General features: G+C 43.7%; 1 protein-coding gene across 1 annotated transcript; it reads left to right on the forward strand.

Annotated features, from left to right (window-relative positions):
* Window positions 1-1,883: 1,883 nt before the first annotated feature.
* On the forward strand, window positions 1,884-23,438 carry PGK1 (phosphoglycerate kinase 1). Its single transcript, XM_044682980.1, has 11 exons — window positions 1,884-2,100; window positions 9,817-9,867; window positions 12,201-12,356; window positions 12,478-12,622; window positions 16,169-16,272; window positions 17,909-18,028; window positions 20,012-20,126; window positions 20,389-20,568; window positions 21,067-21,244; window positions 21,510-21,608; window positions 22,939-23,438. Exons 1-11 carry the CDS (start codon window positions 2,036-2,038, stop codon window positions 22,977-22,979), a joined length of 1,254 nt encoding a protein of 417 aa, XP_044538915.1. The 5' UTR covers window positions 1,884-2,035; the 3' UTR covers window positions 22,980-23,438.
* Window positions 23,439-24,434: the final 996 nt, after the last annotated feature.

A 24,434-nucleotide genomic window follows, 5' to 3' on the forward strand; every position in this document is an offset into this window, starting at 1 on the left:
TAGGCCTAGTGCTGGTAAGAAGGAAAAGTTTTATTTAAGACCAGAAACACACACACACACACACACACACATACACACACACACACACACACACACACATCTAGGTTCCTGAAGGGTCCATTAGGAGCTTAAGCACAGTATTGAAGTCCTGTGGCTCTCTAGGTGTTCTCTATGACACAGACAGGAGCCAGGGCTCTGTGTCCTTAGCAGTAATCCTTCCAGGGATCTAACTAGCTTGTGAAGATTTAAACATCCGTTTCTTGGAAAATGTGAATAGAATTCTTCCCACTTGAGAATTTAGGGGGGCATTTGGTTCTTCTGCTTCTGGTTTTCACACACATTAGCAGTGTGATTTGGGGCAAGTCCCTTAACTTTCTTCGATATGGGTATACTAGTATGACTATCTCCAGACCCATGAAGCTCACTGGAGGATAAATGGGAAAATGCTTGGAACTAGGAAGAAGTGTGCTGTAAGTGCAGGGCATTGTTATTTTCTAGGCAAACTTTTTGACCTTTTTTTTCCTTTTAAAGCAATCTGCATATTTGTTCTTTATTAGTATAGTTTTTTGACACCCCCAGAATTCCCCCCTCCCAACAGCCAAAGAAGCACTCCCACCCCCACCCCAGGAATTTAGGAATTCCACTTAATAGTGATTATGATTGATAGTACATGCTACTCATTCTTCAATTTATCCATGGACAGCGCCCCTTTGTCCATTGTATTCAAAGTGAGTTTTGCGGCCTTTTGGAGTCTCCTTTCTTCACTTTCGTCCTTTCTTCTAAGTTTAGCTTAGAGGTTAATGGTGAGGCCTGGGAAGGGAGCTGGCATAGAGTGGTAGACTAGGCAGGGGCTCTCTCTGGCAGAAGGCTGAAGCGGAGCAGAGAGGATAATACACTTCAGGGGTTGGGCACGAGGGAAGCGAATATGAGTGAGAACACTGGATTGGTGGTTTTCATTCTTCTGAGGCTAAAGAAGGAAGGTAGAGGAGCTATCCTCTCCCCATGTACCTCCCCTCCTTCTTCCCAATGAGAATGATCATCAGGCCACGGCTGACTCGGTGGTGGGCCTGTTTTGAGTCGGGTCTGCATCTGCGGCGGTGCCTTTCTATTCTTGGCCTTCCCTAGAGCCTCAAAAACGGGAGTCAGGCTTTGCCTTTCTCCCTCCACCTATGTATATGTAGCCTTTTGTGTCCCGGGTCAGTTTGTAGGTGTCAGAGCCTGGGTCCCCGCCCTTTGCCCATTCCTGGGTCGCTAGCTGGGCAGCGTCCCGTTTGGATCCAACTTTTTGAGGGCAGAGACTGTTTTGGTNCTCCACCTATGTATATGTAGCCTTTTGTGTCCCGGGTCAGTTTGTAGGTGTCAGAGCCTGGGTCCCCGCCCTTTGCCCATTCCTGGGTCGCTAGCTGGGCAGCGTCCCGTTTGGATCCAACTTTTTGAGGGCAGAGACTGTTTTGGTGTAGTCTTTGCACCCAAAGTGACCAGCGCCCTAGTAAGCATTAACGAAAAGTCTGTTGACTGGTGGCGTACAGCATCTTTGGCCGGCCAGGCTGGTATCCTAGGGTGCAGTTCCGGTAGCAGCCTGGGGCCCACAGCCCTACTTCCGTGGGGCCAGCCCCAGCACCCCCGAAAGTAGTTTTTCACTTTCTTTCTCCCTGGGCCCCGCCCTATCCCGCCCAGCCGGATTCCCTGGGAGTGGGCTGCGTGCGGGACGTGACAATCTTACTTTGTGCGTCACCCCTGCCCACTCACCCCACCAGCCTTACGAAGGACGGGCCGGACCAATGACAGGGTCCCTTGCCTCTGGCCCTGTCCAATGGGGCTTCGGGAACCTCTGCAGGCTGGGCGGGGCTTGGAGGAGCTCCTCGAGGTGCACGGCACTGGGCTCTTGGCATAAGGCGCTGACCCCGGTCTTCAGAGAAGTCCCTAGCTCAGGCAGCCCGAGCTCCAGTCGCCGCCGCCGCCGCCGCAGCAGCAGCAGCATCCGCACCCACAGCCGCATTCTCAGCAGCCGCGTCTTGCTATCCTCGTCGCCAACATGTCCCTTTCCAACAAACTGACCTTGGACAAGGTGGACCTGAAGGGGAAAAGGGTCATCATGAGGTAATAATTCCCAGCCGCTCCTCCTGCGGGGAACCTCCTTCTTGGCCCCCTCCTCTCCCTTCTGGGCCCCCAGAGGTCCCTCTAAGTGTTTGGGCGAGTCAGGGTGTGGGCATTCCTGCTTCTTCCTGACTGAAGGCCGCTAGGCTCATTTCCTCCCTGCCTCTCGGGTCCCCCCGGCCAGTGCCGCCTCTGTGGGGTCGGGATTCCTCGCCCGGTGAGGCGTTGGCCCCATCCTGCGGGCACTGGGGGATCCCCGCTCCTGGAAGGGCCCCCAAAGGCCACCCCTCCCCCCGCCCCCAGGTGGGGCCCGCGTGGGCCCCAGGTATTACGTAAGGAATGGGGACTCCTTTGGACCATGCTTCCCCCCAGCCCCGGGAGGAGAGGAGGCCCGTTTTTTTTTTTTTTTTTTTTTTTTTCAGCTGCTCAGTCACCATTGGGTAGGTATGAGAGAAGAGTGGCTCCAAGCCCTTGGAATTAAGATGTGGGGATAGGGGGGTGGGGGTGCGAGGTGCTGCCCGCCATTCTCCCTCGAAGCTTTGTGGAACAGGTCCGTGGGCTTCTGGGTCGGCCTGGGGCCACCGCATTGGGCCAATTTTTAGATGAGCCTTTAGTCCTCCCGCCCTTGGGTCCCCTTATTTATGCCTCTGACAACTGAGTGTGGGTGCGGGATCTTCGGATAATCCTTTTAGAGCCAGAGCCTGAGTAGATCTTAAAGGTCATCTAGTCTAATAGGCTCCGAGAAAGAGGTGGGGGGTGGGGAATTTGTCCATTGACCCGAAGCTAGAAAATAGTCGAGCTGGGCCTCGGACCCGGGTTCTTTCCCTTGTTTTTCTTTCGAATTGAGATTCCTGTGCTCTGTGTACTGTCTTGCCAGGCATTCCTTCTCTCCTGCAACTGCTTATAACGTGCTTAACATAAATTTGCTTCTCAACTCATTCTTGTGAGGTGGGAAGTACAAGTGGTATTATTCCCACTTTGCATATGAAAAAACTAGAGCCCGGAAGCATGGGATTCCCCCTCCCTGCCCTCCCCCCCATCCCCGGGACTTGGAAACGGAACTTGAATTCAAATCTTCTGAAACCCAACCCCCACCATTTAGTATTTTGGGAGTTGTGGAAAAAACCCAACCCAGATTAATGACTAGAAGGAAGCATCGTTTAGACTGAGTGAAGAGAGCTTGGCTCTTCCACCTGTGTGACCTTGGGTGGTCACGTGTCTCAGCCTCAGTTTCTCCCTCTGTAAAATGATGTAAAGTAGAATGACTTAAGGCTCCCCCCCATCTGTTATCAAAAGAGCAAATGGAAGCCAGCCATTGAATTGCCATTTATGTATATTCCATTGCAATTCGTCATCTTTCCTTTTGAAGGAAAAACTTGATTGACAGGTCAGGATGTGTTTATTGGTCCAGGGTCCCTCCTAGTCTGGATAGACCTTCTGGTCCTCTATAAACAGATCCTTCAGGCAGTGGGGAAGTCCCTTCACCATGCTATTCCTTTAGCATCCCAGAACATTTATTTAGAAACAGAACCTAAACTCCCTGAGGAATTTTAACTCTGGGCAGAGACTTGAGGAGATCATTTTATGGGCACTCCCCATCTCTAGTTTAGCTATGGCTTAAGTTGGGCAACATATGATCCCAGCGTTGCCGTGCATCATCCCAATCATCCAGCAGCACAAACGGTTTTTCTGGTGTCCACATTTGTCTTGACAGGCCATCAAATCTGTATACTGTAAAAATTAAAGCTAAGATGCTTTTGTTTCCTATAAGGGCTCTTCCTAGGTAATGTATTGGAGACTGCAAGCCTGGAACTCTGAAAGGTAGATGGTTATGTGCAGTCATGTTGCAGGCTTTTCTGTTTCCTTTTCCCCTTCCCCTCACCCCATCTCTAGGCTTCTCAAGGTCACCTTCACTTGCTTTTGATTCTTCCTCTGCAGGAGGGGTGGGATGGGATGGGGGCCTAGAGATTACATTGCTGGTGGCTTGCCTCTATCTGCAGCCCCAGGCTTTCTCTCTTGCCCCGAGATATGGGAAAATAGAACTTTGATTTCTGGTACTAACCAGATTGAGCTTGAAGAAAAGTGGTAGGTGCTTATCTTTCCCTCTGGACCTGATATGATAAGCATCTTCCTTCAAGGCTCAAAGTTTTACCTAATTTAGCTCAGAGCCTGAGAGGAATTAGCCAGGCCCCAAAAGAAAATGATCTGTCCAAGGTCACCCTGGTGGCAGAGGCTTGTCTGTGTCCTAGGTCTCCTGTCTGCTGGAAACTGGACTTTGCCCCTCTGTATGCCAAAGCTTGTGATCAAGAACATTGTATTTGTGTGGCTGCTGAGGAAGTCAGGAGATTTTATTTTCTGCTCATTTTGTGTGGGTCTTTTGGACAATGAATCACACTTGGGATTGTGGGACTAGGCCCACTTTTTCAGTAGGCCCAGTCAGCCATGTGCTTGCTGCCAACTCAATTCGCTTTTGCTTTTCTGCTCCTGTGGTAGCTGTTGGCAGTAGCTCAGAGCCCTGATCCCCTCACCTCCTGCTTTTTCCTCTCCAGCAGAGAGAACTGTGAGGTTTGTCCACTTTTCAGGCACCCTGTCTGGGATGTATAACATGGCCTTGTGTGCTGAAAATATGGTTAAGAAAGGGCAGCTAGTGCCTTGTGGTTTTCTCAACCTTATGAGTAAACTCTGGTGCCGTTTTTATACGTTGTCATTTCCTTCTCCCTCCCAACTCTTCACCAGTTTGTAAGCACCTCTTTCCTCATTTTCTTTGCTTTTTTTCCTCCAGAATGCTGCAGCCTGACAGTCTGGGATGTGTTCTGGATGAAAATGGAGGCCAAGTGGAAGCCATAGAATAGTGGAAGCTGAGAATAGAAGGGAGAAAAAAAGGACTTGCATTCTTTTTGAATCTGAATCTCACTGTCTCTGTCTCTCTGAAGATAGAGGGAGGATAAGACTATATGACATGGGTGGGGCAATAGAGATTAGAATCATAGACAGTTAAGCAATTAGAACTGGAACAGCAATTTAGAGATTATTTAATAAAATTTAATTGTATAGATGTGTGAACAAAGAGGTTGACTTATCCAAGAGAGGTTGTGACTTGTTAGTAGTGAGTAGTAGTTAAGACTAGAACCTGTCTCCTGCCTCCCAGGCCTTCACCTATCCCACCACATGGTTAGAGAATGGAGATTATGAACCTCAGGCCTATCTGTATGCAAGGCAAGCTCCAGTTTTGCCTTGGGTGAGGGAAGAGAGCTGTGGTTAAAGTGAGGGTAAGTATGGGTAAGATGCCTGTGGCAGTCCAAAGGGGAAAGATGGAAGAGCTAAGAGGAAAACTTGCCTTGCTCTGAGAAATAGACCTGGGAGTCTTCAAGAAGCAGGTTTTAGTGATTAATCTTGTAGTTGGTAACCATCTAGAGACCTGGGGTGTTCCCCTTTTTGAGTTTCTGGCTGACTTGTGGTTGTGTGAGTCACCTGATTTCATTCCCTGCCTATGATTCCAACACATGTACTACCTCTGCCTCAGCATGCTAAGAGGAAAGAGCTGGCTATCACAGGGTTACTGATTTATGGTTGGGGACGACTGCCCAAAAAACCCACTCCCTAGTCTACTGATCTTGCATATTACAGGTGAACTCTGGTCCTTACCAGTTCTGAGGAACATATTTGCACATTGACAGAGAGTGTCTTCGAAAGTGAGGATGAGAGCAGAACTGGCTTATTTTTAACTGGTAGTAAGAGAATGCTGTTTGGATCAGGGGTCTGTTGGCTCCAGCTTAATCCTGCTCAAGGGAGCATGCTTGTTAATGGCAAACCCTGACAGCCCAGACTAAAGAAAGTGATGGAGAAAATGTTAATGCAGCTTCAACTTCAAAGCATGGCTCGTTCAACACTTATTGGTACACCTCTGGTTTGGAGCCATCCTATTTTAAAGAAATTTTAATTTCTATCTTTGGGGTTTTATATCACCACCATTACTGGTTATCTCCCCGCTACCTAATGATTATCGCCCACACAAGAAAAGAAAAACTTATAGGCAAAAGCAACTAGTGGCACCAGTTTAATTTGATAACACATGCCACATTTAACACCTGTAGTCTCCCACCTCCATTGAAAGGAGGGAAGTGTATTTCCTTGTGTTCTCTCAGGAGAAGCCAAGATTAGTTAAATTTAAGTAATTTAGAATTTCAAGCTGTTTTGATGTTATTTTCGTTATTATAATCATACATATCACTCTCCTGAGCCTGCTTACCTTACTCGGAAACAATTCATAGCAGTCCTCATGTTTCTCTGAATTGCTCATAGTCATCATTTTTGAAGGCACACTTAAAACACTCACATTATATTATATAATCTATTTAGCCACCCCTCAGGCAGGGAGCAGCCAGAGTGTTTCAAGTTTTTGTTTTGCTCCCCTACAACACTTTATTTCTATGAATACTGGAGTAGACACCCAATGGCTGGTCAAAGTTGGGTTGAGCAGTTGGGAGACTTAAAAAAATTTCCCTGTCTTGAGCCATTTTAAAGTAATATCAATGCCTAGCAACCATTTTCTCTAGCTTGTAGCTAGTCTTGTAAACTTATTTTTCTTTCTACTCCCTTCCCAAAACTTTAACCCTGAATCTGAAAACCCTGGGTAAAACAAGTCTCTTGTTAACTTTCTGATTCTGATCCTATCACAGTTACCTTGCATTCATATAGTTCTCTCCAGTTTCAAAAAATCCCTTTCTTTACAATTTCCTCCTAATGTAGATAGTACAGACCAGGGGTTGGCAACCTTTTTGGCCGTGAGAGCCATAAATGCCACATTTTTTAAAATGTAATTTCGTGAGAGCAGTAGAGGGCTTGCAATGCGCGCTCCTGTAACAGTGTGTGCTCCTGTAACAGTGCCTGAAAAGAAATGGACTTTATGACTCCTGCAGAAAGAGCCATACCTTGCTGACCCCTGGTACAGACAGTAGCTCCAGTTTATAGGGGAAGAGACCAACAGTTAGAGAAGTGAAGCTGTCCCTCTATACATGAGGCCGATGTTAAATAAGGGTTGTGTTTTCAGTTTGGATAGGGAATGAGGAGGTCTAGTCTTTTGACTTAGCTTGAGAGAAGTTTGGGAGGGGATAACGAGATGAATGGGTAAAAGGGGCTTTGTGTAGTTGTGTTCCAGTGAACAGGAAAGGTAAGACTATAGAATGCGATGAGGAAAGGGTAGGGTCCATTCCAGTGGTGGCAATGTGAATCTAGCAGGTGAATGTCTCTTACCTGACACTGTCCCCCTTACCCCATACTCCTTTCTCTCTCCTTCCCTCTAAGACAGTGATTCCCAAAGTGGGCACCACTGCCCCCCTGGTGGGTGCTGCAGTGATCTAGGGGAGTGGTGATGGCCACAGGTACAGTTGGGGGCAGTGAATAACTCTTAAGGGGCGGTGATAGTATGTGACAGGGGGCGCTAAGTAATGTTTTTTCTGCAAAGGGGGGGCGGTAGGCCAAAAAAGTTTGGGAACCACTGCTAAGACTTCTTTGTTGGAGGAGGAGAAGGAAACTTTAGCTCTTTCAGCCCCTCCTGCCCTTAGCTTTTTCACCCTGGGCCTTCTGCAGGCTTTGTGGGATATTGAACCATGAAAATAGAATACTCTTCATCCTATTTGAAATGTGAACTGAAGCTGGCCTGGTTCCCTGCTTGTGATATTTAAAAGCAGATGCTTGGGATCCAATCAAATAGCCTGAAACCACCTGCTGCCATACAGATCTCTTTCCTCAGCAGTGTATATAGTCTTTTGAAAAAGTTCCTTAAATCAAACCACTTGATTTTTCCTACTCCTAATTGTGTTTTTTTTTTTTTTCATTTGTTTTTTTGCATTGAGCTCTATTTTCCAACTGGAAGTTCTTTCTAATTTCTTGAATTTTATTTCTCATTTGAACCACTCTGGGATTTCCTGCTGTTTTAATATAATACCTGAATCATTCCTTCCCCTGCTGTAGTTCTAGAGAAGCATTTTTTAGCCTTGTGGGATGGAGCTCAGACCTGTAAGGCAAGACTTTGTACTCCTTTCCTTCATTAATTCCCTTCTCTTGATTTTTATGAAAAGTTCTTAGTATTCTATGATGACTTATGATAATACAGTCACTTTCTAATATTTACACCTTCCCCCTCCCACAAGCAAAGAAAAAGAGTTCAACAAAACCATCTATCTAGGGTTGATTACCTTCTCTCAACTACCTGAACTTTGTGATTTTTTTAAAAAAGCGGCCATTTCTAGGTTCTGGAGAGTCAGAAGGTCCTGAATCAGAGCCCCACCTTAGATATACTAGGTTACAACTGACTTCCAGCCTCAATTTCTTCTGTAAAATGAATAACATCTTGGTAATTGGGAGAATCAGCTAACATCACATGTGGAAGGCTTTGTAACCTTGAGAGTCCTATGGAAACATGAACTATCACTTTATAGTAGCAGACTCTAAAACTCTGGTAGATCCTTGCAAGCTCCGGAAAGGCTTTTAGGGTCAATCTTTTTTTTTTTTTTTTAAAAACCCTTACCTTCTCTCTTAGAATCAATTCTGTGTATTTGTTCCAAGGCAGAAGAGTGGTAAGGGCTAGGAGATGGGGATCAAGTGACTTGCCCAGGGTCACATACCTGGGAAGTGTCTGAGGCCAGATTTGAACCTAGGACCTTCCATCTCTAGACCTGACTTAATCCACTGAGCCACCCAGCTTCTTCCTAGGGTCAGTCTTGATCAGGTGGATTTTTTGGTTTGGGAATTCTTGAGAGGGAAAACTTATGTGAATGATCAAATTCTTGCAGTATATATTTATCAAGAAGCATCATACCACCACATATTATTTTTTTTTTTGGTAGATGGAAACATGAGAAGCCTTGTGGTATATAGTAGGTGGAGATCCTGGATTGGAGTTGGGAAGATCTAGATTCAAATCCCACTTCAGATACTGGCTGTGTGATTCTGTCACTTAATCTCTCTGTGCCTCAGTTTCCTCATCTATAAAGCATGGACCTCCAAGGTCCTTTCTAGCTCTACAGCTGTGGTCCTGTGAAATAAGACTGGGGTGCCAAGGAGTCAGGAGAAATATATAGGTCATCTTAATTTAACCATACAGCAAGAATTGGCAGACAAACCCTGGTCTAGTGTGTAGGGGAATTTTAAGGACAGGCATCTGAAAAATGTTGTGTTTAATGGGTTGGCTAGTGTGACCAGGACAGAATCACTTTCTTCTAAGTAAAGTAGACCTGACAATACTTCTCCTTGAGCTTGAAGGGCCAACCTGGTGCCTTTATTTGGATAACTTGTGAATATTGGACAGTTCGTTGTTTTATTTTTGTTTCCAAATCCCAGGGCTTCTCAATAGTTGTGAGAGAATCCACAAGGGAGTGATAGTCTTTTTAGTCAGGCTATTAATTTCCCTGCTGAGTTCTTGATCTTTTTCATTTTCAGTGATTATACCTGTGAGAACTTTGAGAAAGCAGCAAAGTGATTTGATTGCTCTTAGAACTGATTATTTATCTGGTTGCCTTCAGAATAAGCCTCCACCCAAGCATAGATGTATGTTGCCTAGGCAGAGATTATTCCAGTTTTTTAATCCTGGAAATCTAGTATCTTACCAATTAAGATGGCTTCCAGGTGATCTAAGTGGTTCTGTGAAGGGGCCTGTCCCACCTATACTATCTATAGTTCATTCCTGGTGTCTGACCTTGAAACTTTTCTTCTTTGCAGAGTGGATTTTAATGTTCCCATGAAGAACAAAGAGATAACCAACAATCAGAGGTAAAGTCCCTATGCATATCCCTTGGGCCTAGTTGGGGTTGTGGGCAAGTGTATAAAGCAGGGCTTTGCCACTTTCTGTGTCATGGACCCCTTTGGCAGTCTGAGGAAGCCTGGACCTCTCCTGAGAATAATGGAAATTATTACCTTGGAAACTCTCTGAGGGCAAGGACTATCTTTTGCTTCTTTTTTTGTATCTCCAGTGTTTAGCACAGTACCAGGCATATTGTACATACTTAAGATGTTCTAATGATTTTCAATACACAAAATAAAATGCAGAGGATTACAAAGGAAATGGGAGGTTAGTAAAAATGGATTCCCCTCCCCTCCCCCCAGGCCAAGTTCATGATCCTCCCCTGTCTCCAACCCATCTGTCCACAGACCCAGGTTCAGCACATCTCTGTAAACAGATGATTTCTAATAAATATCATTAAAGAATGTTAGAAGAGCTGTTTAGATCACAAACTCTTTTCCATCTAATTCCTCACAGTTTGATTTGTAGTATATCATAATCTGGAGATATGATAGAGGGAAAAAAAAACCCTAAAACCTAAACAGTTCCATTGGGGACAATGTTCCACCCCTCCTTTTATTTTTCTGAAGATGCTTCCTCCTTCCCCTACCTCCCCATTGGGCATATTTTAAATCTTTCGAATGATGAATACTTAAGATGTCCTGTTTCCTGGCCTTCATTGTCCCAAAATGGTATCTAAAGAAATACATAGTAGGAACGTTGTTGCGTATTTTAGTAATTGCTACACCTGAATTTAAGCACCTGTGTGCTTAAATGAGGCTTCCCCCCCCCCAGATGTTCAAACAAAAAATATGAGTATCTCATTTTTTAAAAATACTGACCAAATTTTATTCCCAAGCAAGAATAATTTGTGTTCTTGGCTCCAAGACTCAGTTACAAATGATACTACATTTGATAACTTGATGCTGGAAGGATGCTTTCCAATGTTGCAGAATATTACTATCTTGAAGCTTTTGGTCCAAGGGTGATTGCTGCACCATGGTGATGAAGTCTGCCTCATACTGCTTCTTACTCTTTTTGCCTCCTTTGGATTCCTCCATCTTCTGGAGCATGCCAAAGAAGTCTGCCTTTGGGAATGGCACCAAATTCAGAGCTAAGTTAATGTGTGAAAGGGTAGGAAGCCTATCTTTGGGCAAACCTCTTGTTTTCAGAAGTGAAATTTATAAAAATGTAACTCAGAAAAAATGGAGACTGATGTTAGAATTAGGTTAGCAAATGAGGCTGATAAGACCAGATTTCGTATGACAGAAGTTGTATTTATAGAAGCATAGCATCTTGACAGGTTAAAGGGATCCCCTCTGTACCTGAGCAAGAATCTGACAAGAAGGCATCCAATCCAGCCTTTGCTTGAATAACTCTACCAAAAGGGAACTCCTTTCCCAATGCTGGAGGTACATCATTCTATTTTGGAACTGTTCTGTTAGGAGCTTTCCCCTATCACTTATTTCTCCTCTGGCCACATTCAACCAAATCTAATCCTTCTTCTAGATAGTAATCCTTTTTTCTAGACTTAGCATCCTTAGTTCCTTAATCTTTCTCATTCCTTCCATCTCCCAATCTAATTAGTATTTATGGTTCTCTTTTTGTCTGGCATGGAATTTTGCCTAAAGACAACAGTGAAATGGACCCAAAGATCTTTTCAAATACTTTGTCCTTCTGATCCTGGACTCCAGTAAATTTTGCTCCCCCTTTTTTTCTTCCTCAGCTCCTTTTTCTGAAGATGCTTGCTTTTTGAATCCACTTTGATAGTGTGGGTACACAAAGTAAAAAAAAAACAGTTTTCTTTGTTTGACTATAATGTTAATAGTTTCCTTGGTCTAAAGTTGTTGCTTCAAGTTGGTATCTTCTAACTCAGTCTAGAATAATATTTAATGTCTAAAACTTTTGTGGGTCACTTTATGATTAAATATGCCAAATGAGATAACATGAAAAAATATATAAAGCTATACATAAATATATAGTTAATAAACTAACAATGTAACAGGCATATGAAATTGCATCATTTTGATTTATTTAATATTTCTGGTTTGTATTTATTTTTAAAATTAAAACATCTTTTAAGAGAGGAAAAAAGTCTGCCTCCTTCCCTACCATCTTGTCCATTTCAGATATCTACCACATTGACATGATGTAGAAGTCTACTGGTAATCAGAAGATCAGGATAAGATTATTATCCTAGATAAATAACATTTATTTTAGAGATGTCATGAGGCTACTCTCAGGAAGTATCTCATGAAGCAAAGGTCCTTCTTAATTGGTAGAAATGTTTTCTCTTTATTACCTCTCACTTTTTGGTTTACAGAATCAAAGCTGCTCTTCCTAGCATCAACTACTGTTTGGATAATGGAGCCAAGTCTGTTGTTCTCATGAGCCACTTGGGCCGGCCTGATGGTATCCCTATGCCTGAGAAGTACTCTTTGGAGCCAGTGGCTGTGGAGCTCAAATCCTTGATGGGCAAGTAAGTACTGGACTTTGGGTGCTGAGTGGACTCTATGTTGAGTTATGTTGACAGGCATGTTTGTTACCGGTTTTTAGTGTTCAGTCCACTCATTTCTCTGAACTCCTCTCTTGATTCCCAGAGATGTTCTGTTTCTGAAGGATTGTGTGGGTCCAGAAGTAGAGAAAGCCTGTGCTAACCCACCCAATGGTTCCATCATTTTGCTGGAGAATCTCCGCTTCCATGTAGAAGAAGAAGGGAAAGGCAAAGATGCTTCTGGGAACAAGGTAAATCATTCTGTTTAGACGCCACTGAGTACTATATCTGATGAGTGGAAGGTGAAGGGATGGCTATGTAAAGGGTGGTAGAGACAAGATTTTGGTAGGCAAGGTGCTCTCTTTAAGCATTATTATTCTTGATGCTGTGGTTATATTTTGCTAGAATATGATTTAAATGGAAGAATCACTCTGGAAAGGTAGTGGGAGTTTCTGGCATGATTCCGAGTGCTTTTAATGTTTTTTCTGATGTGGGGAGGACAAAAGGAATGCAGAGTGGTATTGGTTAAGTTACTAGGCTGAGCAACATTTACACAGTGACATAATCTTGCCTGGTATTATATGTGCATACTTGGTTTAGAGGAGGCAGGTAAATGATATGCTCATGGCCAGATTACCTAAGGCAGCATTGGTGGAGACCCTCTTCCCAGTTCCGGAGGACATTTTTTGCATGCCGCACCCCTCTGTCCAGCAGCCCAAAGCAAGTACTTCCTCCCTCAGCTCTCTCCAGTAAAATATTGCAGGAGGGGCTTACAGAAGGATTTCTCTTGAAGTGTTTAAAGTATCTTCCTTCGCAATATCTTCGAATTAGGCAGAAATGGCTCTTCCCTCCAATTTACAGAAAGAAAAGCTGAGTCTTGAGAGATAGAGGAGGAGCCAGAGGTGATCTTAGCACTTTCTGCTTTTAAGGTCTTGATTGCCTTGGAACAAGCAGAAGTTTTAGGCCAAGTGTCTTGGCCTCATTTTGCACATCTGACATTTTCTTAAGGTCAGCAGGGGGGAGTGCCTGCTTTTAAGCAGTTTCTTTTCTTAGCACCAGGAGCCCTGATCCTGCCCTCTCCTATCTTTGGCATCCTCTTGTTACAGTAGTAGTAGTAGAATGCTGACCTACAGTTTAACTGCCCTTTCCCACTGAAACCCAAGTCTCAGCTGGAGAGTTTGAAAGTGGCAGAAAGCAAGTTAGTTGCATCCCCAAGGAGGAACTCAGCAATGCCTTTTGGTGGGGCTCTATAATGTTCTGTCTACTACAAGCTGGCTGTCTAGTTCCATAGCTCACCAGGCCTTCTCACCTGCTTTATAGTACCATTCCTAAAGCCAATCAAAGTTTCCATAGAAGGCGGCTTTGAGGGGCTGCCCATCCCTTTTCTGTAGAGCCAAAGTATCAAACTGGCAGACTGCTAACAAAACTTGGTAGTGTCTAGAGTCAGACTAAAACATAATTGGGAAATATTGAACAAAATTAATACAAATACAACACAGATAACCGTAATTCGTGGTTTTCTAAGTCAGTATGCGGCACAGGGATCTTGCTTCTCTTTTGAGTTTGACACCTCTACTGTAGAGTACTTTGCTCCAAAAATCTTTGTGTTCCATTTATTTGACCAGTCCCAAGTGGGCAGGGGTTCTCTTACCCTTTTCTTAGTTGGAGAATTTAATTAAGTGGGATTTCATATCACGGAGTAGGAAAGAGCATGTCTTGGAATCAGAAGGCTTAGTATCTGTGTGACCTTGTGGAAATCACCTAACTTCCTGGATCTTCCATGTAGTTACCTGAACAGTGGTGCTAGTTAGTACCTGACCTTTGAGCTGCCTCTTACAGAGAATGCTTATGAAGAAGTCTTAGAATGTAAACCTTCTGACTTGCTTATTGGAGGCACTTCTACTTTCTAAACATCTCTCATGTGCCTCCTTCTCTCCACATACTCTGCTCAAAGTTGGGCTCTCTCTCATCACCTTCTACTTGGATCTCCAATCCTCCATTCCACTGACAAGCTCCCTGGGCTCCCTATTACTTCTAGAATCAAATATGAACTCTTTATTTGGTATTTAAAACTCTTCCTAACCTTACCCCCCACCCCTACCCCAATTCTTTGTTCTAGCAACACATGGCCTACTTGCAGTTCCTCCAGCAGAATACTCCAGTCTCCCATCTCTGCACCTTTGCTTTGACTGTGACTCATTCTTGGAATGCTCTTCTTCCTCACTTCTGCCTCTTAGTTTTCCTGATTTTCTTCAGAACTCAAATTCTACCTTCTTCAGGTCCCACCCTCCCCAGCTATTAATGCCTTTCCCTCCCCTAGTGTGTTCCACCAACTCTATTTGTCTTGTGCTTATCTAATTGTTTGAATATTGCCTCCTCCCTTAGAATATGAGCTCCTGGAGGAGGGTAATTTCATTTAATAATTTTTATTTTTTAGAAAAGTTAACATGGTTACATGATTCATGCTCTTATTTCCCCTTCACCCCCCCTCCCCCCCTCCCCATAGCTGATGCGCATTTGGTAAGGACAGTGTTTTTGTGTCCATTTTACTTAGTCCAGTGCCTGGAACATACTAAACACTTGAATAGTGAGTGCTTGTTGATGTAACTTGACCTGACTTGCGTGGCTTCTTGCCTTTTATTCCTCAATAGCAAATGCCATTTTGGAAGATTTTTGAGGCAATAGGCTGAGCATTAAATTAGTATCTCAATTACTCCCCCTTCTCTTGATTCTCTGGGTGATTTGAAGAAAACTTATAATTCATTTTAGCCTGTTTCCACCAGCTCTAAGGCAGGTTCCCCATATACAGGGAAAGGCTGGGATTAGGTCATTTTGGAAATAGCCCTGCTGGGTTTCTTTGGAACACTCTAGGTTTGGGTTCTATATCCTGGTCTTTGACTGTTACATGTCAGTGTACTAAAAGTGTTTGGTTCCCGTCTGCTGTCCTATGGCTGCCTTTTTCTTGTATGTTTTCATCTGAATTTGGCACCTCATACCCTGACCTTTTAGGAAGTGTCATGCCATCCCTTTGGGGAGTGTCCTGAGTGATTCAAATGATATTTTATTTCTTTGCGATTCTCTGTTTTGGCCCACTTATTTCAGGCTGTTCAGGAAGCCATGTACAACTGTAACCAACTCCAGCTTTACTCTAAATCATCATCATTGCCACAGTCTCATTTGCTTTCTACTTTGTCTTGGCCTGCTGTTCTTGCTTCTGTGAGGAACCTATGTGAGGGATTCTGCACTATGAAAGAAGTACCTTAATACATAGCAGTTGGTGTGAGATGTAGAACAAAAGCAGATATATTCAAATGAGACTGGAAACCAGAAAAACCAAGGGGATCAGTGGCTCATTGAGGTCAAGACCATCAAGAAGCTGAGCCCTAGAATGGCTTAAGTGTATGCAGTTTTGGGGAGGAAATATATAAGCACACAAAAGTCCAGGGGCCTCCTTTGATGGCTGAGGAATTTGAAGCCCACAGAGATAAAGTGACTTTTCAAGAATTGCTGGCTAGCAAGTGACAGCTGGGATGGGGATAGTCTGGACCAAGTGGAGCCTAGTGCCCTTGCCATTATCCCATAGAGACGCAAAGCATTAGAGAGAGGAGAAGAAACAACATATGATCTTGTTGGCAATTAAAAAAAAATTATATCTACCTATCCTAGGTCTTTAGAGATGTCAAATAAGATTATCTCTGATATATTCTTTTTTCTTCTAGAGAACACTTAATGATGGTAGGAATATTTTTTCATTTGCTTTCTGAGTTACTGATGATTCCTTGTGTTTATTTTCTCAGATCAAAGCGGATCCAGCCAAAGTAGAAGCCTTCCAAGCTTCCCTTTCTAAGCTGGGGGATATCTATGTCAATGATGCTTTTGGTACTGCTCACCGTGCCCACAGGTACCCAGTTCCTTCCACCGTAATGCTGGGCCAAGAGCCTGATAGTGTTGTTTCCCACCAAGGCAGGGCTGATCTGCCCTCAAGATGAGAGAAGGGATAAAAGTTGAGTCATGTCACAGTTCTTAGAATAATGCCTTCAGTGGCTCATGTTTGGCCTTCCTGAGCCAAAGGGGACAATAAAAGCTCAACATTATCTGATAGAAAATGCTAGTCCAGAAGAGAAAGGTAGCTCTCCCTCACATGAAGTGGCAGGGGTCCAAAGCTTATACGCCATTAATAGGAAACAAATTGAGAAATCATCCCCAGCTCTTGTCGTCAGCTGGCTAATTATTTATTGTGCTTAAGTCCATATGGAGGGAGAGTTTTGACTTGCTCTGTACTATGTGTTCTCTAGAGAAACAGCATGAATTGGGTAACTTAGCTGGATTTTTGTGTTGGGCCTTTCTTCTCAGAACTTTGATTTGTCTTTTACCATCTAGGAGAGCAATTCGGGGTTAATTTTGGGGGCTATTAGGTTCAAAGGGAGATAAAACCCCAATCCCTGTCCCTGTAGAACTTTCATCCTGGTAAGGAGAGGAGATATAAACCCAATTTCCTTGTCCAATCATATGTTAAAGCACATAAATAAGATACAAAACAAAATGCTGAATTCTGAGAGAGGAAAGTAAAGTAATGGGAGATCAGGGAGAATTTCCTGGAGGAGTTGGCCTTTAAAGGATGAGTAAGAAGACAGATAAAAAAGGGGAGGGAGGACATGGCCTCTGCATTATCATAAGCAAAGGCCCATTTGGCAGAAAGTCCAGGATGGTTGGAATATCACGTTTGTGGAGGGAAGTGATATGTACCATATTGGAGAAGACCCTTGAATGTAAAACAGAAGAGTTCTAACATTTATCCAATAAGCCACTAAGAGCTAGTAAAGAATTTTGAGCCTAAAGAATGACAGGAGGACTAGATCATGGGATTTAGATGTGGGAAGACCATAGAGACCATTTAGTTAATATACTTACCCTTGCCTTCCAGAAAGGTAAGTGACTTGTTCTCTCACAGCTCATGCTTGGAGGATGTGGCATTTGACTGTGGAGGATAATGACATGCACAGATAACTGTAATGCATAGTAGCCTGTGTCTAGGAGAGGAGGAAGGAGGAAGCATTTATCAAGAGCTTGCTTCCTTCCAGGCAGTTCCCCAAATGATTTACAAATATCTCCTGGTGCCCTAGGTGCACATATAGCCATCCTTTTCACTTTTGGTAAAAATCCTCTGCTGCGAGTGACTTAGGGAATTAAACCCTGGAAAAAGAAGGGATGGCTCAAATTTCTGTGATGGTCAGCAAGAAAGACTTTGTTTCACTTTTTTCAGGCAATGATGAGAAGTTAATGTGGAATTCCCTGTTCATTAGCATGGGGACACAACACTCCAAAACACCACTGAAGTGAACCTGTATGGATCAGTCAGTTTGCTCATGCTTGTCCTTCTTGCCCTTAACCAGGAGTCAGAGGCTCAGCTTGTTTCCAAGCATCGTTCTCTCTTTATGTGATGAAAATCACAATCTCACAGTATTCCAGAATGGATTGCTGCTAGCCTTGGAATTGTCTAAAACATGAATGCCATTTCTTTGTCCTTTCTCTCCTAGTTCCATGGTGGGAGTGAATCTGCCCCAGAAAGCAAGTGGTTTCCTCATGAAGAAGGAGCTGACTTATTTTGCCAAGGCCCTGGAGAGCCCAGAGAGGCCCTTCTTAGCCATCTTGGGCGGGTAAGAGGAGCCCTCTTTAGATTGTTTCCATATAAATTCAAATTTCTCAGGCCCCTGTATGCCCTTGCCTTGACCACACTCCTGTATGAAGAAGGTGGATGGGCAGGCAGAAAAGATCTCTTGCACCCAATGGAAAAAAGCTAGAAAATGTATTTATTTTTATGTGGTTAAAGTCCTGGGACTTTCTCAAATGGTTCTTTTTCCCTGCTTGGTACTTATTTACCCCTTTACCCTAAAAGAGGTAGGAAATGACTACCTAGATGAGTCTTCCTCTGGTCAAAGTTCTGTGGGGAGATAACTGCTTCATGCCTGGCAAAGCCATTTGTGTGCCAGCTCTGAGTCTCTTGACTGGCAGTCCATGACCTTTCTCTGCAATGCTTAAGAGTCCATGGGACAGAAAACACTCTGCATTTCTCAGTGTAAACTGACCCTGAGAATGTGTTTTAGATAACTCAGAAGCTCTACCCCATAGGAGCTGGGCCCCCTAAGCACAGTTTCAGGATCCTGAAGATTTCTAGTGGGAATGAACTGTTATCTCTTTTCACATTCCCTTTTCCCTCAAAAAATAAAGACAGTGAAAGAATATTCTGAAAAAGTTCTGCCTGGAAACTGTTCTCACATTGAGATTGACTTTTTTTTTTTTTTGAGATTGACTTAAATTACTAGGTCTTTACCTTCCATTTGGGGATTGTGGATGGAGACCACCTATTATTGGTGCTTGGAAACTAAAAGAACTGAGAACAAAGTCAGAACTGAAGTTTGATTTGGTTTTAAGTCAACTTGGCAGTAATTATTTATTAAGCACCTACTATGTGCCCTATGTAGTGGGAATAAAAAGAAAGACAAGACATTCCCTGTTCTCAAGACTCTCACAATCTGATTAAAACATCACAGTCCAGCTTTGTCTCCTGCTGATGTTTCCCTTTCCCATTCTTTTTTTTTTTTAAAACCCTTGTACTTTCGGTGTATTGTCTCATAGGTGGAAGATTGGTAAGGGTGGGCAATGGGGGTCAAGTGACTTGCCCAGGGTCACACAGCTGGGAAGTGGCTGAGGCCGGGTTTGAACCTAGGACCTCCCGTCTCTAGGCCTGACTCTCACTCCACTGAGCTACCCAGCTGCCCCCCCCCCCCATTCTTTTTTAAAAATTGACCCTCTTGTGAATTATTTTGATGTGAATTCCCAGTCATGCAAAAGTAGCATATGGGCTTTACTGGTGAAATTAAGTGCCCTATCACTTGAATCTCTTTGTTTGGATGAGACTTTTTTGGAGGAGACATCTTCTACCACTTTTCTTTCCAAAAAGAAAATGTGTCAAAGGGATAGCAAGCACCCATCTCCTTTGCTCTCCTTTCCTTTTTATAAGCAAAAGACCTCCTCAGCCCCTCCTTGGAGGAAAATAAGCCTATTGGAGTGGGGTTTTGCTAAGTGGGGAGGTATATATGGGGAAATGGAGTTCTTTTCAGAATGAAGGCTAGACTTCAAGTTCATGGTTAGTCTCTGGCTTTTTGCTCTTATTCTAGAGCAACAGTACATCTGCCTTCAGTGGAGTACCAAATGGACCCATGCCTAAGGGTATAAATTGGGGCTAAGAAACAGGTGGTACTCCTGGCCCAGAACCCCTGGAGTATCCTAACTGGAGCCTTTGGACAAAATTGAACCCTGGGATTATTTTATTTATTATTTATTATATATAAACATATAATAAATATATAACCAATACACACAAATATAAATAAATAAATAATATTATTTCCATGGTCTATACATATGCAAAAGAATTTGAGGGGAGGAGTGCCATGGTGCAAAGTTGATTTGGATATTGATGCCTGGATAGTGGATGCCCCTTTGTGGGATATTCATGTACATTTCTTTCCCTGGAGCCAAAAAATCCAGATGATTTTTTTCCCTCCCTACTGACTCTTGACTTCACTGAGTTGGCAAGAACCAGCTTCATTTGGATGGCACTTCTTTCTTTTCTTTAGAGCTAAAGTGGCGGACAAGATCCAGCTGATCAACAATATGCTAGACAAAGTCAATGAAATGATCATTGGTGGTGGGATGGGTTTCACCTTCCTCAAGGTGCTCAACAACATGGAGGTATGAAACCAGGGCTGCCTATGCATGTCTAAAAGGAAACTCCAAACTACCTTATCTGTGCTAAAACAACTCCACAGCCCTCAAATTTTCATTTATCCTGGTGAACTACCCCCTCTACTTGCTCTTCTCCTTTCTCTCTTCAATGCTCCTACATATTGATGAAATATTTGTTAGCTCCCATCTGTTCTGTGGAGCAATCATTTGGGGGGGGGGTATGTCCTTAGCAAATAGCCTCCTCATTTTTTCTGTCTGTCCTCTCCAGATTGGAACTTCTCTTTTTGATGAAGAGGGGGCCAAGATCGTCAAAGACCTGATGGCCAAAGCTGAGAAGAACGGTGTCAAGATCACCTTGCCTGTTGACTTTGTCACAGCGGACAAGTTTGATGAGAATGCCAAGACTGGCCAAGCCACCTTGGCCTCTGGCATCCCTGCTGGATGGATGGTGAGGCCCTTTGTTAGGCCCTGTGAGGCAAGAGAGGAATTTGTTCATTTAACCTTCACTTACTGAGTGTCTACTGTGTGGAAGGGATCACCTTGAGAGAAGGTGCCAATACTGAAATAGTGTTATTTCTTTGAAAGAAGGCTCCCTGGAAAACAGTGACATAGAGCCAGCTAAAGAACTGGGGCCACCAGCTCCTCATTTTAGTCTCAGTACTGCTACAAGTTCACATTTGCAGACACTTAAGTTACATATAAAATTAACCTACCTGGCCTTTCCTAGGGAGGTAAGCTGCTAATAAAATGAATGAAATTAATATTCTTTTCTTCTCATTGGTATCAGTTTCTGTACAAGATAAGCAAGTAGCTACTTTGGGGGCTGCCCTTTGGTTCCTTCGAGGGACCTATCACGGCTCCTTAAGGTGAAGAAAAAGGCTTTTTTTGCTTCTAGGTGGCCAAGTGCATTTCCTTCATGGCTCAGCTTTCCATTTCTCTTTCTTAGGGTTTGGACTGTGGCCCTGAGAGCAGCAAGAAGTACGCAGAAGCTGTGGCCCGGGCCAAACAGATTGTGTGGAATGGACCTGTTGGAGTATTTGAATGGGAACCCTTTGCACAGGGAACCAAAGAGCTAATGAACAATGTGGTGGAGGCCACCAGCAGGGGCTGCATCACTATCATAGGTAAAGGGAACCTACCCAAAGCCTAGCCATACAAAGGGACAGGCCAGCTTTTTAGGCCAAGTGGCATGCGTGGCTCCCACCTAGGAGAGCTGGGATGAACCTTCTCTGGGTACTAAATCTGGGGAAATCATTGAAAGCCATATGAGTGGCTGGAGCTGAGGTACCCTTGTGTGGAGCCAAGGAAGGATTCATCAGTTTCCTTTTGAGTGTGAAGAGCACATTGCTTCATCCTTAGTGCTCAAGTAATGCTCAACTTTTCTCTTAGGTGGTGGGGATACTGCCACTTGCTGTGCCAAATGGAACACTGAGGACAAAGTCAGCCATGTGAGCACTGGGGGTGGTGCCAGTCTGGAGCTGCTGGAGGGTGAGTCTTCTAGGGTCTTTGCTTCTCCTGTCTTGGGGGTTAGAGACAGCAAACAGAATGAAAGGTGGGGAAAGTTCAGGTTTTTTTTTTTTTTTTTTTTTTTTTAAATTTTAAACCCATAACTTCTGTGTATTGACTTATAGGTGGAAGAGTGGTAAGGGTAGGCAATGGGGGTCAAGTGACTTGCCCAGGGTCACACAGCTGGGAAGTGTCTGAGGCCGGATTTGAACCTAGGACCTCCTGTCTCTAGGCCTGGATCTCAATCTACTGAGCTACCCAGCTGCCCCCCCCCTCCCGAAAGTTCAGTTTTGATGTGAGGAGGGTAGGTTGGTAGTCTCTGATTTGTTACTACTGTCAGCTAATTTGGGGAAATTTTTGGAGGTGACATGTACTTAAAAGTGGAATCGCCTATCTGGTGCCTTTATTTGAAAATTCAACAATCTTTGAGTACCCAATGTGGCCATTTGGGGCTAGAGTCTTAAAGTTTGCCTGGCAAAAAGCCATAATTTGTCATTGTTCAGCTGGGCACGGCTTCCTCTACCCTCTACCCTTGCTAGCCACTCTATTCAGGGTTCCTTGAGCTGACCCCCTTTCATGAGGCTAATAGTCAATTTTTAGCTGACATTATTGAGAAGGGGGTGAGATGTTATCTCCTGGCCCAGACATCTGCTGTAGTGATTTATGGGCAGATCTGCCTGAAAGCAGACAGCTATGTAAGATGACCTTTTCCAATCCTTAGTTGGAGAAATGAAAAGTGATCTCTGCAGCATTACATTGACCTGAGGCCTCGTTTGGGTTTCCTCAGCTGTTGGCAGCGCTCTAGCAGGGACTTAACATGACTTGGATAATGACTTAAGAGACGTTCCTTTCAGCTAATTGAATAGAAATTTTGTTCACACCAGTGTGTAATATGGCAGGATGGCTGAGAGGTGATTAGTTTTCAAGAGTCTGGCTGTACTGGCCAAAGAAAAAGCTAGAAAATTCTGGGCCAGCTGGGATTTGCACACTATTTAGAGGACTTTTTTCATTTTAGCATATTTATACATGATGTTCCCTTTCTCCTCCTCTCTCCAACACACACAAAAATAGGATGTGTTTGAACTTGTTTCTTCCAGATTTGGAAAAAAAATAAATTTTGTAGAAAATGCTGTGAAGTTGGAATCCATTTTAATAGGTGGGGAAACTTAGAGGAGAAACAGTTGGCAACTGTCATGGTGTATACATATTAAAGAGTGGTTCCAGGTTCCATATGTTCTAGGAAAAGTTGAATAGAGGCAGGTCTGATTATGGGCCTAGAGTAACCTTCCCATGTGCATTTCCTCCCTTCCAGGCAAAATCCTCCCTGGGGTGGCTGCTCTGAGCAATGTCTAAAGGTTAGCACTTTCCTGTCTGCTGGTTCCTGTGTACAACCCATCAAACTTGACCCTGCAGTGCTTCCTTGTCCCTCTCTCCTTGGCATTAGGCAAGTTTCTCCCTCAAGACTCAACCAGGGGCCAGAAGATGGGCCAATGAGAGCCCCAGAAGCAACTCATCTCCTCTTGTTTCCTGGGTGTGCCTGTTGTCAAATCTCACTTGAACTTCCTTAGTGTGTCTAAACTATTGTGATCTGTAGAGTATAATATACGCACATATTTATATTTTGCCTTTAGAAAGAAAAAAGCTAAAGCCGCTGTTAGTCGTACTCTATTGAAATAGTTTGTTCTATTCAGCTTTGTCAGCAGCTGTTTTTGTCATTACCCACACACAGTATGGAAACAAGAAGAAACTCCAGTTTGGGGTGGGGGAAGGTCGACCTGTTAAAATAAACATTTCATAAAAGTGCCAGCTCAATTAAAACTGTTTTCTTTCTTATTTCTCTTCTGTCATACTTACTGGTGAGAGTAGGATGGCGGGATCTGGAAAAGGGCCCATTTGTCTTTGCCATTTTCTACTAGGACAGTTCCCTGTATTCAGGTATATTTTCAAAGAGCTTCCAGTGGTTCCACATTTATTTTCTCTCCCTGAGGCCTGGGCCGTCCAAGAGATGGATGCTGTTGGGTAAGTTAGAGGGATGAACTTTGCCGAATGCAGAGGAAAATGTTTGCTAGCAAGTTAATGGGGCAGGACTGGCTTGGAACATAAAGGGGATTAGGCCAAACAGATATTTCCTGAAAGCCTCATTTGCTTGGCTACTTAAGAGCAAGGAGAAGATACTTTTTTAATTGGAAAAAAATGGGATTTTTGGTGTTTTGTGACTACAGGAAACTTGAGGTAGTTGAGGCTCACATTTTAGATCTAACTAAAAGGGAGGCATGGTAAGGAATTTGATTCTTTTTCTTCCACAGATAAATAGGCTCAGAGAGGTTCTGTAACATGCCAAAGTCACACGGTGGAGAAAGAAGGGGAAAGCAAAGAAAAAACATTACTTATGTGGTGCCTACTGTGTGCTAAGAGGATCTCATTGGATATAATTTATTAATATTGATATAATAACTAATCCAGTGTTCTTTCCATGCTGCCTTTGCCTCCAACCAGCAGAGCTGGGAACAGTCTGGATGGCAGAGGGGAAGAAGCTCAAGACATGGCAGCTGCTCAATTGCCAAAGAAGAGTCATGAGGAGTCTTATTGAGGCTTACCACTGTGGGCAATGGTCTCTTTGAAGACAGAGGGGTAGATACCATGGGGGTGTGCGCATGTGCTTACAGATCACTTGATAAGATATGTCTAATATGTAGGTGGTGGGGGGCCAGGCAGGAGATCATTGGTCTAGGATACTCCTTGGGGAAGAAACTCCCATCAGTGTAGATGATCACCTTTTTTAGAAAGATTTGCCAACTTCTGAGAAGT

Source organism: Gracilinanus agilis, chromosome X, assembly GCF_016433145.1.
Source record: "Gracilinanus agilis isolate LMUSP501 chromosome X, AgileGrace, whole genome shotgun sequence".
Lineage (NCBI taxonomy): Eukaryota > Metazoa > Chordata > Mammalia > Didelphimorphia > Didelphidae > Gracilinanus > Gracilinanus agilis.